The following is a 14,829-nucleotide window of genomic DNA, read 5'->3' as shown; positions in this document are numbered from 1 at the left end:
AACCAATCAACTCAAAATAGATGATTGAATATTTACATTTGCCGAGTTTAATAGTCCGACAGACGTTCACTTTGTCCAGTTTTCTTAGACCCGTGACTAAGTGATCACACAGCAGCAAGCTTCAGAGAATATTTTCTGGCAGGTTAGATAAATCTTTGCCTACTATACGCTCATTGCTCGTGGGAGCTGACTTTACTGGTGATTTTTATTTGGTTTTCATTTTCAAACAGATTTAGATTTGCCACGGCTAAAACAAAATGCTAATTTCGGTATTGAGATATAATACACCCATTTCTTTTGACTCTGTCCTTTCCATTTCAGGATAATTTTTTTCGCAGTTAATCCAACCAAATTAAATTTATACATTGACGATAACCCTGTAGCTATAGTATGTCATGTACATCATTTTCTGTTTGGCATCGATTGCTTTCATTACGAGTTTATATATTTCCCCTTTTTGGACCGTTTTGACGATGTTTGATCAGCAATAATAGGGATTTAATAATATCAAATTACACAAAGGTTACAGATTGTAAGTCACTGTGTTTTTGCGGGAGTATCGCGTGAAAAGTACTGATCAAACAGCTAGTATTTTCATAATATTGTCCAATATTTCGGTTAGACAAAACCAACCTTCATTAGGGGCTAGAAAAGGTGTGTGAAAAATTATTTAGTTTATCCTGGTACATTGTGCCATTTCAATGTTCCTGTTCAGTAGATTTGACCAAGTATTTATCTACATAACTGGAAGGGGCGGGGCCACCAATGGGACAAATTTTATTTTGTTTAACCCCGAAATTAGTTAAACATGTTAGCGTTTCCTTGTGCGATCCGTCTGATCAAAATTTCCAGAAATCACTAGTCAGCCAAAATGATCAAAGATGTCGTACTGTGTGGGTGGAGCAACAGAAGAACAATATACAAAAAAATGTAAACTATGTCCTTAGTCCTCCATGTAATTACACCTACAATAGAGACAGCGCCGGCAAAATGCAAGCTTTACTGCTGCATATAACCAAGAATATTCATAGGTGCGCTAAAATGCTTACACATTACTATCTCTCTTGGCCTTTGTCGTCTTGCCAGACGGACCTAGCAGTTTGCTAGTTTATCTAGTTCCTCTTTTTTGACCGTTTTCGTTTACTCTTTGGTTTTTCTTTAAAAAATATAGCGGAATTGGTTTGTGTGTGGAATTGAAGCATGTTAGTAAAGAAAGGGGTTCAACCATCTGCGTTTGCTAACATATCTGTGAAAGCAGTAGGGCAGTTTGGACCGCGCGTGTGAATAAGGACAAGCACTTTGAAGGCTCTTGAGGGGTTACCGGAAACCAAACACGTGACGCACAATACGTATATAAATAAGGAGGTGTTTCCTGGAATCTAAGGCTGATAGTACAGTAATCCAAGTTATTTTTAAATAACAAAAATGCTAAAAATACAATTATTGGCACGCATCCAAATTAAAGATCACACCAACTAAAAAATGACGTGTATATTAAACTGCAAATGTACACCCCATTCAATAATCGTTTTTACAATTCCCTGAAATTATTTTGACTAGAAAAATGTTCTACCATAGAAACCTATGATGCCCTTAGGAATACTTAACGATGGTGTCTTCTTTTGCTACTGCGCATACGTTCTGCGCATCTGCTTATGCGCCTCGTTGGCTATCTGTCATCTCATATCCAACAAGCGCAAGGGCTAATTTTAACAAACTAATTCTTTACTTGTAGAGTTTGCCGTTGTGCTGCATTTTTCTTTCCGTCTTAGTGATTATTCGTATGCATAATACACTCTCTACAGGTCATTGTAATTTTCAGCAATCTGATTGGTTCATTATGCGTTATATCGTCACTGTATTATCTTAGACTCTTTGATGTTCGCTCAATTATAATTATCCTTCAACATTTTCCAAAGAAACTGTAAATCTGTATTTTTCTTCCCTTGCTTTGCCTGATATTTCTTTGCATTCTACCTGTTGGTTGAGTATGATATGAAAGAATTTTTTCTACTCATCCGAGTCATCCATGAATTCATAGCCAGCTGCGCGCCTTGTTTGTTATGAAATCATGAACGACTCGGTCAATAAATTTGACTGCGAGGAATAAAACCACGGATTTATTAAGGAATAAATGGACGCTTCAGAAAAATGTCAAAACCAGTAGATAATTTTATTTTAAGATGATATGTGGACAATTTTAGAGCGGTTTTCAATTGAGTGTCAAAAGTAATGTCGCGTTTCCTTTGGTTTTGCATTACTGCGCTCTGTGATTGGTTAACAAAACTCGCGCCACTTTCTCAACCAATGGGAATCTAAACCAAAACCAATCGTGTTTTCACCGCACGCGTTTTCCCGCGCTTGGCGCCAGTTACATGTATTTGCTTCGAATTCTGATTGGCTCGTTGTGTTGTTTACATCTGTTGCGATTGATCATACGACACTCAATGGGAAACCGCTCTATAGCTCTATAATCTCAAATTACGAATTAAAACCAACTCCAGTTAAACTGAAGTTTTTGAAAAATAATGTTATGTTTCACTGCTTCCTGTAATCGTCTTTTATAATTTGAAATGGCTACCAATATCAAATGGGTATTTTTGGTAACAGCGTATGGCCATAATTTGGTAAGACTGTTAATCTGTTTTAATTATTGTTCTTTCCAAATGTGGGACATTTTATTTCAGGGAATTTAATTTAATTACACGTTCGGAAATTCGCTTTAGATGTTAAAAAAATAATGTTTGCATTTTCCAATCCTGGCGTCGAAAACATGTTTTCATTTTTTTTTTTTTTTTTTTTTTTTGTTGGAATACGGGTGAAGTTGGTTATCATGACCCCAAAAGATTTGTCCGCATTATTTCGGGGTAAAATCGTTACAACAGAATCAGAGTAAAACGGGTCTTGTTGAAACTCTGCAAGATGTCAAGCCATTCAACTGTGTTTTAAAGCGCTCTGATTGGCTAACAAATTCAGAATTTCCTGCAGTATTTACTTCATTTTAAATTACTTGCGGACGTTCTTCTTCCGTTTAATAAATGGTACATGTACGCGTTCGGTCAATAACCTCCATATTTAAGTGTGCGGGGGTAACATTTTGTTTTATATGAAAGGGAATATATTTTTGTATGTTGCGTTTCAAACTGTTCTTCTGAATGTCTTTTTTTTTTCTTTTCACTGGCTATACTATAATACGAAGTTCAGTCAGCTACCCATTTTAACGAAATTAAACAAGATTACCCGCAATCTGTAATAGAACCTCTGTAAACCGCAAGGAAATACCACCGGTAATACTATGTCCGATAAAAACACTCTAAATCATCAGTGCCTCGATTACTGACATTAGCACAACATTACATTGATTCCGTGTAAGTATTGCTAAGAAAAATTTTCCCGCGGCACGGTGCCTTTTATAGCTCCAAACCTTTTAAACTGTTTTCCTATTAAATTATCACGTTCTGTTCACCGTTTTTAAATAACCACAATTCAGTGCATGTTGGTCTTCACTATGCTTCATGATTAATTGATGTTAATCAATTATAAAAAAAATGTTGTGGATAAGATTTTGAATAAAATTAAATGAAAAAAATGACTCGCTGATTTGAGGCTAGTCCGTGAAAGCACAAATTTCTGGGTTATCGATAGGGATTCAAATAAGTCGATGAGAATGGATGTTCTAGGCCTTACGCAGAGCGACTGCTTTGTTTTGATCATCGCCATGTTAATCGAACACACGTTTACTAATTAGAACGTTAAAGGAGGTCTTAATATTTACTTTTGTTTGCTACAAAAAGACGTGCAAATTATTCAGCGAGCACTGCTAAGTCTTAGAATGAATAACAGACAGTTAATATAATGGACCAAAGGAGTGAACCACACTTAAAATTAAAAAAAAGGAAATTTGGCTCGAAGGAAAATTACATCGGAAAGGGGTTTGTTTTGAGGTTTAGCGCAGCTTAGGGCATAATGACACAAAACCTGATAATTGCTTCGAAACAATGCTTTATTTCCGAGTACGAGAGCGATAATGAATCGCCGGCCAAACAAAAGTGGCTTTCTTAGGGTCTTTTGGTGTTGGCTCAATTATACGTATCCCTGAACGCAAAAAAAGAAATGCAAATTTGCTGTAAACGCACGTCAAAGGCGGCACTAACTACGAACAGTTCAGTTTAGCTTGGTGCCACTCGAACAACAGTTCAAGAGCATAAATTGCTGAAATAAGAGTTTTGAATAAGTTTTGAACTTTTTGCTTCCGGATAAAGGAATATTGGATGTGAATCTACGCTGGTAAGATATATGATGATGGTCTTTGAATTTTCCTGAACATTTTTGTTATAAAAATACATACATTTAGGCTCTTTTGGTGTTGGCTCAATTATACATATCCTTTAACGTTATAAAAGGCAAAATGCAAATTTGCTGTAAACGTACGTCAAAGGCGGCACTAACCACGAACATTTCAGTTTAGCTTGGTGCCACTCGAACAACAGTTCAAGAGCATATTTTGCTGAATCTACGCTGTGAATCTACGCTGGTAAGATATATGATGATGGTCTTTGAATTTTCCCGAAAATTTTTGTTACAAAAATACATATATTTATGCAGGACCTACCCACCTGATAACTCTTCATTTTATCCGTATCTTTTCAAAATGTGTTATGACTAATTCAGTTTGTTCCAGTAACACAAAACATTAAATGACATTTACAAGGAGCTCTTCAGTAAACTTATACTGATAGACAGAACTGTTTATTTTTCAGATGAGCTAAAATCCTGTTAACATGGAGAATAATGACACGATTAATGGCACAACTTTATCGCCGTCCTCGCCAGCCAACGAAGAAGACAGCGAAAATCCGATCTACTACATTCGGCTGGCGTGTTATGTGATCATCTTCATCGTTGGCGTTATTGGCAATGTTCTGGTTTGTTTAGTGGTGTGTCGCGAGAGAAAGATGAAGAATGTCACTAACTATTTCATTTTTAACCTGGCTGTCAGTGATCTGTCTGTACTGTTGATCTGTATTCCATTTGATTCGGGTGAGATTGTCACTGGAACATTCCCTTACGGAGCTTTCATGTGCAGGCTAATTTATCCTCTACAAACCTTGGCCACTACAGCCTCTGTTGGAACGCTTGTTGCTATCAGTCTTAATAGGTAAGCTCTCCTACGCGATTTTTTATAAGCGTAAGAAGCAGTTATCAAAGGTATTTGTTTTGATTATATGTTATGCCGCGAATGTTGGCAAACTTTCTTTATACAAACTATTGAAAAAGTCGATTCAATGAATAGGAAATGTTTTCATTTATCAATAAAAACAGAAATGTGCGTTAAACACTCTATGCAAGCGCTCCATTTGCTCTATGTTACCCTAAATTTGTTATGTCTCTTCGATGTTTTTTCCTTATTGCTCACAAATCAAATAAAATCCATAAAGTTGAATAAAACATCCATTCGAAGAAGATCTTAATCTTGTTTCTAAATGTAGTTTTTATTTTAAGTGCGAAATATTGATTTTCTCCGCGCGCGCTAAAAGCTTTTTTAGCGCCGGTAAATTTGCCACCGGATCTGAGTGGGCGCAAATCAAGCAATCCAGAATATCTTACTTGAATCAACTATTTATTTGTGGTGTACTTGTAATTTATAAATTCTATCGTGCATTTTTTTTTTCTTGATAATAAGCCATCTAGACTAAATGAAATTTTAGAGTCAGTGGTGATAAACTGTCACATAAAATGTTTTTTTATTTTTTTTTTTTTTTTCAAGCTACGCAGGCAGAATTGTTGTGACGATTTCAGTTGTTTTTGGTAAAAATTATGCGTACTGAAGGTATTGATATTGTATTCAGAGGTAACCGCCGATTTGAAATGGACTTTTATTTTGAAAGAAGGTGTCAAATGCCTCATCAACTTCAAATAGCTTTTAAGAACCCGCGACGTTTCTCGTGAAAAAGGAGCCATTCAAACAAGACTTGTTAGGCCGCCTTAGATGCTACAAACAGTTATAGCACGGACACAACAAAGAAGTCAGTTTTAAATGAGATCATAAATGGCTTCCAAAAACAATGGTTAAATATATTATTAACTGCTAATGAAAGGTAATAATACGAAAATGAGTTTGAGGGTACTATTGGGAATTATGGCTCGAGAATGCCGCACAGGTCGCTGAGTAAATGTCACACATAGTCAGTTGTTCTGCTCTTGACTTCGATAATTTTAGTATTCATGGGCTTAAAAAACATGTTCACATTATCACAAACCATACAATTTGACTGCTCTAAGTTTTTCGCTGAACGGATTTCCGTATCTGATTAAAAACTATCATCTGCACATAAGAGATAAATGATGGGCGAGAAGGCTCCAGGAAAAATCCTGAATAGATAATCTAGAAAGCTTGTTTTAGCAGCTGGATGAATGAGAGGATAAGATAAGAATTCAAACCTATACTTCAAATTTATTGGAAATCGCAAACAGGCTGCTGTGTATCTACTAAAAATTTACTTATTTGCCGGTATACCGGCTCAGTCAACGCGACTATGAAAATATCGAGGAACGCTATTGTTTGAAACTTGTTCTGGTGCGAATACCCTGCAATACAAAATGTACTTGCGAAATCGTTTAGCACTACAAGGCCAAGGTTTCTATTAGAGAACAAGAAAATTTGTTTTAGTAGACAACAAAATAATTGCAACCGCGAAAAAAAAAAAAAGGATAACACTTAAATGATACAGAAATATTTTTGGACTTCCAGCCTCACGTTGCGCGCCATCGTTGACTATCAGCGAATACACAATACCATTTCACGAAAGATCACGGTGTCTAAAATTCTTGCTTATTTCTTTACTGTAGCCACGGTTGCAGTTGGTCAGAAAATTCCTGGTCTCGGATCTCCTTATTTTAGATTCGCAATCGTGAATATTATGTTAAACATCGTCCAGTCTATCAGATAATTCTGAGCGCACGTATATGGCAAGGTGTAGGTACAGTTAAACCGCTCTCTGTATAACTCCAAGAAGTGTTTCATTTTGAAATGATGCCACATCTCCCCTTTTGTACAAAAGAAATCGGTTTTCAGGTTTATTACCCTTGTGATCCGCCTTAAAACTCTTTTTCCATTTATTGATATCATTTCATTTACCAAAAATGCGTATAGAATGCAGTTGAACCAAGAAGAATGAATTTGAATTTCAAAACTTCTACGGACGGAAAAGATTAAGTTCAACCCATTATCATGAATTGATTTTGAAAGATATCTCCGAGAGGAAAGGTTAAGGTGGACTCAAAAAAATGAATGCGAAGTTCAATGCATCTCCGGGGTGGGGTAGCAAATCGATTTACTTAAAAAGAAGTTTGACATAAATTATGAAATCTTTTGTCACCTAAAATGGTGAATTGATTTTCAATAAAATTTCTAAAGAAAATAATAAGATGAACCCAGAGGATATATATTTGTTTTTCAGTCGTTTCTAAGATGGGGAAGCAAATCGGTTTACTTAAGAAAGTTTGACAAACATGAAATCCCTTAACTTTTTGTCACCCAAAATGGTTTTGAAATTAACACATACGAATTGATAGCTTTTAAGTTATAATAGAAAGGAAAGAACCTCGATAGCTCAACTGAGTTGTCATTCTATAGTGGATCCGAGGAGATCAGCTGAGCCGCCAAATCATAAGATTCAGATGTAAATCAGTACAAACATCAAATAATTCTGAGGCATCACCCATACGTATCCTTGTTGGATCGTTTTTATTTGAAAACGGAGATCTTTCGGTTTTATCCGGTCAGACCTCGCCTAGATTGAAATATCTTCGAAAACGGGGATTTTTCAAAAACGTACCGTAAGTGCGCATTTTTTTGGCGGTCGAAAACAAGTAAAAACCGAAGTTGCCTTGTAATCAAATAACAACATCAATAAAACTCACTTAAAAGAAGCGTTGTTAATCATTTTAATTGCGTTTCAAAAATACCTGTTTTCAAAATAGAAAATAATACTGCTGTTTACTGAGAGCCACAAGTGAATATCAGAGACAAACAAACCGGTAAAATCATCTGAAAACCGAACCTGATTCGTCTAAGATACCTAAAAGTACATCATTTAGAGAGGAAAGTTAGAAAAATGTGTTTGAAAGAAAACCCGAGTTGAATTCATATTAATTAAGCCAGTAACAATAACAATTTTTAAAGTGTTAATTTAAGAAGGTTTTATTTGTCCTTGAATTCATTTTGAGACGGTTTTCGGTCGAGCGGATTCCGACCTTGATGAGATTCTTGTCTTCGGAGGTGAATTGGGCAAACGAAAGTTCTTGGCCGGAAGAGTTTGATGGTTTATCAAGACGACTGGCGTCAAGTTTAATCGGTTTCATCATTGCCAGCGGGTTCACAGTTTTTGTTTTTAAAACTAGAAAATCCCGCCAAAAACATGTCATCCACTGTGCTTTTTTCCCAATGGCTAGACTGATACATTGTATTTTGTAAAAGGAAAACTATCGCAACAGTAAGAAATTGAATGAAGCTTTACAGAAACTGGTCACCACAGTTGATAGTGATCACAGTCCAATTCGGGTGTAGGTTTACTGAACTCATTATGACTTTCATGGCAGTAATGATGATGATGATGATGATGATGATGATGATGATGATGATGATGATGATGATGATGATGATGATGATGATGGTTTCAACATTTTCCCAACATTCGTTCAACAAAAGTTCAACGAATGTTGGGAAAATGTTGGATGAACGGAGTGTTAAAAGGGTTGTAATGCCATTCAACATTTTCAAGAAAAAGGGAAATGTTTAATTGATGTTGAATGAAAGTTTAAACCAATACTACAATACTGATAAATTTGATTCAACACACTTTCAACAAACTTTCGACATTTTTTTTACGTTCTCATTTTTACGTTCTGACATTTGGTTCGACAACTGTGTTGAACGCATGCTGAAGCAAATGTTGAAACCGTTTAAGCGGGCCTTAACGATTGAAATTCATGACTCTTGGGAGTGAAAAGGTTGCGACTAATCTCAGCATGGAGCTGACTGTTATTTTTCAATGTAGGTTCATGGCAGTAGTGTATCCTCTGCGACCTCAGTTAACGACACGTGACGCCAAAAAGGTGATTGGTGTAATCTGGGTGTTTGCCTTAGCTCTGGTGTCTCCATACATTGCAGTGTTAGAACTGAGTGCGGACAACGAGTGCCTTGAAACATTTACTGACAAAGGACTTAAAGCTGGCGTCTACACGATTTCAATTTTTCTTCTTCAGTATGTCGTCCCGTTGTCAATCATTGGACTGTCTTACATTAGGTAAGATAATGGGCTTTACCGTAAACTTCAGAAGATAGGGAGTTTAAGAAGCTACTACAGCAACGAGAACGTCACCAAACAATGGGATTTATGAGAAAACAACGGCCTTACGCGTGCGTTATAAATCGGATACTGGGCCAAACAACAACGTGAAATAACCAAATTTAAGATTTCATGGAGAACGTGACCACATAACATGAATTCTCTGTGTCAACTTGAATGTCGTTCCCGCCTGTTCTGTTACTGGATAGTTCGGCCACATTGTACAAGTTGAACGAATTGAAATAATCGCAAAGTATTACAAGTAACGCGAACTTATATTTTCAAGTGGCGCTTTCTTTGTCGTTGCCTTCCTGGTTTCTTAAAGTCCCTTATACAATTTTAGCTCCCGACAGCAATGTTAAGATAGACTGTTATTTTTAGACCTCAAAACTGACCTTCCAAAATTACTGAAAACATTTTATGATGAGTCTCACAAGTAGCCACTCCTTCCAAGGGGACAACCTGAGACCCAGCTTGACTTCTGTCAAACCTGATGCAAAGGATGAATAGAAATGAAAAAAACAAGGTTTTATCAGGCTTTGGTAAATACAGTATTCTGCAGAGAAAGTTTCAGGACAGATTTAAGTTTTTAACTTTTGTCCCCGTTTACGTCTTGGATCACTTTTTTCGTATAATATCCTTGGAAATAAATATAAATAACTATGTAGTAACTCAGTGTTTGTTCGGCAGGATTGGCCGGGATCTGCGCCGAGATAAAGGCTCGTATTCAAACGATGCGCTTCAGCGCGATCAGGAGAAAGAAGCGCATAAAGTCATGAAGATCCTGACTGTTGTTGTCATTGTGTTCGCCCTCCTCATGCTTCCAAACCACATCGTCTTCTTGTGGATTGACTTTGGTGACGGAGGTAAGTAACAGAATTACTGTTTTATTGCACATTAGTCAATAACCTGCGCTTCCATCCTTACCCCATCCCTGGTACCTTCCCTAATCCCTGACCAGTATTCTTGTCATTCGTCATTTCTTTCCCTCTCCCTATATCTATCTTAACTAGTCTGTCCTTAACGTTAATATTCCATTTAGCTCCCATAGCTCCATACCACGGGCTTTTCATATTCAATCACAGGAGATATGCCGTATATAATATAAACGCTCTGAAATATACTACTGCAAATTGCAACTCAAATACTAAAATTTACCATGAAAGCGCTGAACAACCGGCTTAAAACCATTTATAGGTTCAGTGCTATAAATATTATCCAGTAGTTGAGATCCATTGCTCTTAAAGACGTCGTTTTGGGATAACATACATCATTTAAATCAAAAGCCTTGTGCTTAGGAACAATTCCTGCCGAGATTCTTTTGACTCTTATTTTGAGAGCTCAGAGATCACTTGAGGCAAGGACCATAACCCTGATTTTTTTCTGCCCTTCCCATCAAATTATGCATAAAATACAGGTCAAATATGAGTAGAAAAATAATTTGTTTTAATAAGAAAGAACACGGTGAAGGTTTATTCAAACGCGTACACGTGGAGAATATTTTGCAATACGGTTGCTTTTGTACGCCAGTAGTTCTTGTATTGTGGTGAATTCCTTATTCCCTTCTTTTCTCAGTACCAGGTGTTCTCGCACCCTTTCCCTCACTCTTCCTCTTGTTTACTTTTTATTCTCTGTCCTCTAGCTTTTCGTCCATGCCAGAGACAATCTTTCCAGGCTTTAAGATACAGTAAACACCCGGCACATTTAAGAACCTACTTCTTTCAAGGTCAGCCTGAATAAGTCTTCATATATTTAGTGTTAGGTTCTTATAAAACAGATGTCTAAAATGACGAATTTCAGCCTGGAGGTTCTTAATCCACTTGTTCTTTTATGCGGGTGTTTACTATATTATAAGTTTCCTGAGTTACCATGCTGTTAATATCAGTATACTTCTTCACATGCTCTACATATTTCCTCTCTCTCAAGTACGCTCTATCCCGCGTACTGTTGGAGAAAACCCAAGAATGTAAGGGACAAGAGAAAACTACGCCTACTCACTAGAGATGATTTTGGGGCTGTTGGGTCTGATTCTGTTACCGTTCGAGGTACTAACAAAGTATGTTTCTTCGCAGGTGACAACAAGCACGGGGCCGGTATCTTAGCACTGTGCCAGATTTGTGTTTACGCCAACAGTGCATCCAATCCACTTATTTACAATGCCGTGAACGAACAGTTTAGAGAAGGGTTCAAAAACTATTTCCGGCGCTGGATAGAGTGTGTATTGAAGATCAGAGGCAGTCAAAAAAGAGATCAAGTCAAGATAGATGGACGGCGAAAAACACCCAAGAATATCGGGGGCTGTAGCATGTGCAGGAGCAGTGAATCTTCAATGAATGGGACACTTTGTGTTAACAACGACTCACGACTCAATAACAATGATCGAACTGAAATGTTACAGTGTCCACCTGTGGAGACCAAGGTAATTGCTGAGGATGCGACGCAAGAATACAAAGAACTTTTAACAACTGTGTGACAACGACGCATTTAACGTTCTTGTGGCGTGGAAAGGGCTGAAGACATTCAAAGGCGAAGGAAGCACAATCAAAAAGCCTTTATACCCCCTCCCTCCCTCCCCACGGGAACAGCAGCTGTGAACACAGTAATTGTGCTATTTGCCATTGTCATGTTTGCTTCAAGGAAAGAATTTTCGAGATGGAAGCTGAACTCTTGGAGCATATTACTAACTTCTTTTCACCTTTGTGTGACATATGACTGGCCATGAAAGTAAGGCCTCTGAACATTTATACATAAGCGTTAGTTGTAAAACTGAATTATAGTTATAGCTGTAGAACTAAATTATCTTCAGGAGGACTAAAAACTCTGTATGTAGCGGTAAGGAAAGTTTGTTATGCAGGCCCTGACGCTTCCAAACGCAACCGCCAACACGGTCACTCAGGCTCTCCTTTACAGAAGGAGTGCAGTAATCAAGATGTCTGCTGGCGAACGTTTTCTTGCGTTTGTTTGCATTTACCGTACTAACGGAAAGACTCAGGTTTACGGATTCTAACTTGTAGTTTTTTACCCTAAATGCGGGGAGAGCTCACAGCTGTTGCCATTTACAATGATCTACGAGTATTGGTCATACAAATTATAGCTGAAAACTATCCATGTAATTTATTACCACGTATCATAAGCTATGGATAAAAATCAGTGAAAGCTGGTTTTTGACTGGTTTTTGTGTAAGAAATTGATTGTGTCCTTTTAGCGCATATTTACGACTACTTTCCATTATGTTGGTCAGCATAAAATCTCTGTCCACTTGACCCTCTACGAGATAAACCTAAGATGATTAAGCTCTTGAGCAAGAATGTGGTGAGCTGAATTGGCTATAAATAAAGAAAAAGGCGCCTGATGAGAGGACAGGAAGCGCGAAAAAGATTTCAGGAGATCTGTTCGATCTAATACACAGGAGAAGAAGAAAAATAGCACGGTATCAATCACGATTTGTCCACCCTTAGCATGACACCCTTGAGCCTCATTGGCTGGTCTTATCACACAAACGGATGACCACGTGAGCACCATGTCTTTTGATATAAATCATGTGACGTCTGACCATAATGCTTGCTTCCAACTTACATTGTCCATTCTGTACTGCGGACCATTTGGTGTAGTCAACATTACAACACTAATACATTTTATCTGCTATTTTAACAACTAGAGCCAAACCATTAATGGCTTTGAAAAAGAAGCAGGCGTAAAGAAATTTGTGCCAATACGAAATAAGCTATATTCTATCCTCGTAGGTGACATAACATTAAAAGGGGGCATTTATTGCGCATCGCTCCACACGCTCAATTTGTTTAAGGAGCGCAGTGGGCTAAAGTGACTACCGCTTGGTAACGTACCCCGGCTGAGGGCGTGCAATAGCGAAATACAGAGTGCTGCGTGTGCTCATGTTCTGAATGTCCCTGGAAGACCTGCGGACAAATCCTAGAAGTTTATTGGACCCTTATTGGCTTCAACGCATCACTCGCTGACTTGCTTGGATCACGTGAGGTCATGTGACATCCAAACCGCGAGGTCCATTTGTGAGTTGCAGTTCTCTAACCACGTACCACGCATTTTGCTCGAAAAACAATTACGGCGGTGATCAAAAATCGTGCAATTCTTAATAACCATCTTCGATTCTTCAAGAAGTGTATTAAAACATTTCTTTATAAGATTTATTTTATGCCAAGTTATACACTCCTATATACTGATGAACTGTACAAGATAAAATCGATGAACAAATAATTGAACTAAACAATAAGCCAAAATCATTGAGGGTACAATTTGAAGTACAAAGTGACTGATCATTATAAAGTGTATAACAGTCACACCATTACTGAAAACTGGATCACTGCATAATGTAATTGTAGAGTTTTGATTGGCTCAGCAGGCATCATACCTTGCCCCAGAAATTGAAGCCATTAAATCGTCTTCAGATCAAGCAATATTTGTTGTTTTCTTTTCTTATAAAACAATTCCGCCCGAGCATGTTGGATATGGGTTGATGATTTAGGTAGGATTGTACTAAATAATCAATTATTGTAACATGTTTCAGTTTTTTCTGCAGTATGCTACATCTCTTTGCAATTACCTTTTGTGTAAGTATCAGGAAATCATTTATTGCGATAAAAAGGACAAAACACCCCCCAAAAAATAATCATCATCATCTTGGCGTGTAACGGAGCTTATGCCAGGGGAAGATGAAATGTATATCCCGACGGACGAACGACGCGTCATACCTCATGTGTTACTATCAATAAGCGTCACCTACACTACCTGGAATAGATACTCCAAAACATGGCTGGACACCTTACAGTGCTCACACAAGGTAGTATGTTAATCGTGCTAGCCATTACGTAGACGAGAACAGAAACCCATTTGTTAGCCTTTTTCTAGGCAGAGAACTAAGAGGAAAATAGAGCTCCATTAGGCAAGAAACATCCGTTTTGGGGCCGGGTTTAGCGCTGATCTACACTATTTAGGCCTTAGCACTGCTTCAAAAAAGGTCAGCTGTCATTTTTTGTCATGATTATCTCTCTGAAATATATGTTACAAATTACCATAGGGGAGCAGGGATGGCGCAGTGGTGAGAGCACTCGCCTCCCACCAATGTGGCCCGGGTTCGATTCCCGAACTCGGCGTCATATGTGGGTTGAGTTTGTTGTTGGTTCTCGTCCTTGTTCCGAGAGGTTTTTCTCCGGGTACTCCGGTTTTCCCCTCTCCTCAAAAACCAACATTTCTAAATTCCAATTCGATCTGGATTGTTACCAAGCACTTTATCGTGAACCTGTGGCTCGGGAGACTGCGCAAGCACTCCCCGTGTTATTGACGTTAAATTTGAATTTTTCGTCAGCTGATGTGAAGAAGACGACCCGGGCTCGAAGCGTACACTAATTTGATTCTTTTACCCTCTGAAGTAAGATTTCTGTTGCGTAATACAGTCGACTCCCGATAACTCGAACCCTCGCTAACTCGAACCTTGCGCTAACTC

At 37.9% G+C, this 14,829-nt stretch overlaps 1 protein-coding gene across 8 annotated transcripts in view; it reads left to right on the top strand.

Moving 5' to 3' along the window:
* Window positions 1–12,511, top strand: part of LOC146481147 (galanin receptor type 1-like) — a 69,976-nt gene extending 57,465 nt beyond the window's left edge. For 7 of the 8 annotated variants that reach the window (XM_085108815.1, XM_085108811.1, XM_085108813.1 and 4 more), the window contains 4 exons: window positions 4,761–5,158; window positions 9,060–9,308; window positions 10,041–10,216; window positions 11,423–12,511. In XM_085108815.1, the coding sequence (XP_084964941.1) occupies window positions 4,782–5,158; window positions 9,060–9,308; window positions 10,041–10,216; window positions 11,423–11,823 (1,203 nt within the window). In that variant the 5' untranslated portion in view covers window positions 4,761–4,781 and the 3' untranslated portion in view covers window positions 11,824–12,511. Of the gene's footprint in view, window positions 1–3,590; window positions 4,288–4,760; window positions 5,159–9,059; window positions 9,309–10,040; window positions 10,217–11,422 lie in introns of those variants that run through there. The other variant, XM_085108819.1, reaches the window with a different exon arrangement.
* The last annotated feature ends 2,318 nt before the right edge of the window (window positions 12,512–14,829 follow it).

This window comes from Pavona decussata, unplaced genomic scaffold (genome assembly GCF_977016875.1).
Source record: "Pavona decussata unplaced genomic scaffold, jaPavDecu1.1 SCAFFOLD_51, whole genome shotgun sequence".
In the NCBI taxonomy this organism is placed as follows: Eukaryota; Metazoa; Cnidaria; class Anthozoa; order Scleractinia; family Agariciidae; genus Pavona; species Pavona decussata.
This window is presented reverse-complemented; position numbering and strand designations above follow the sequence as displayed.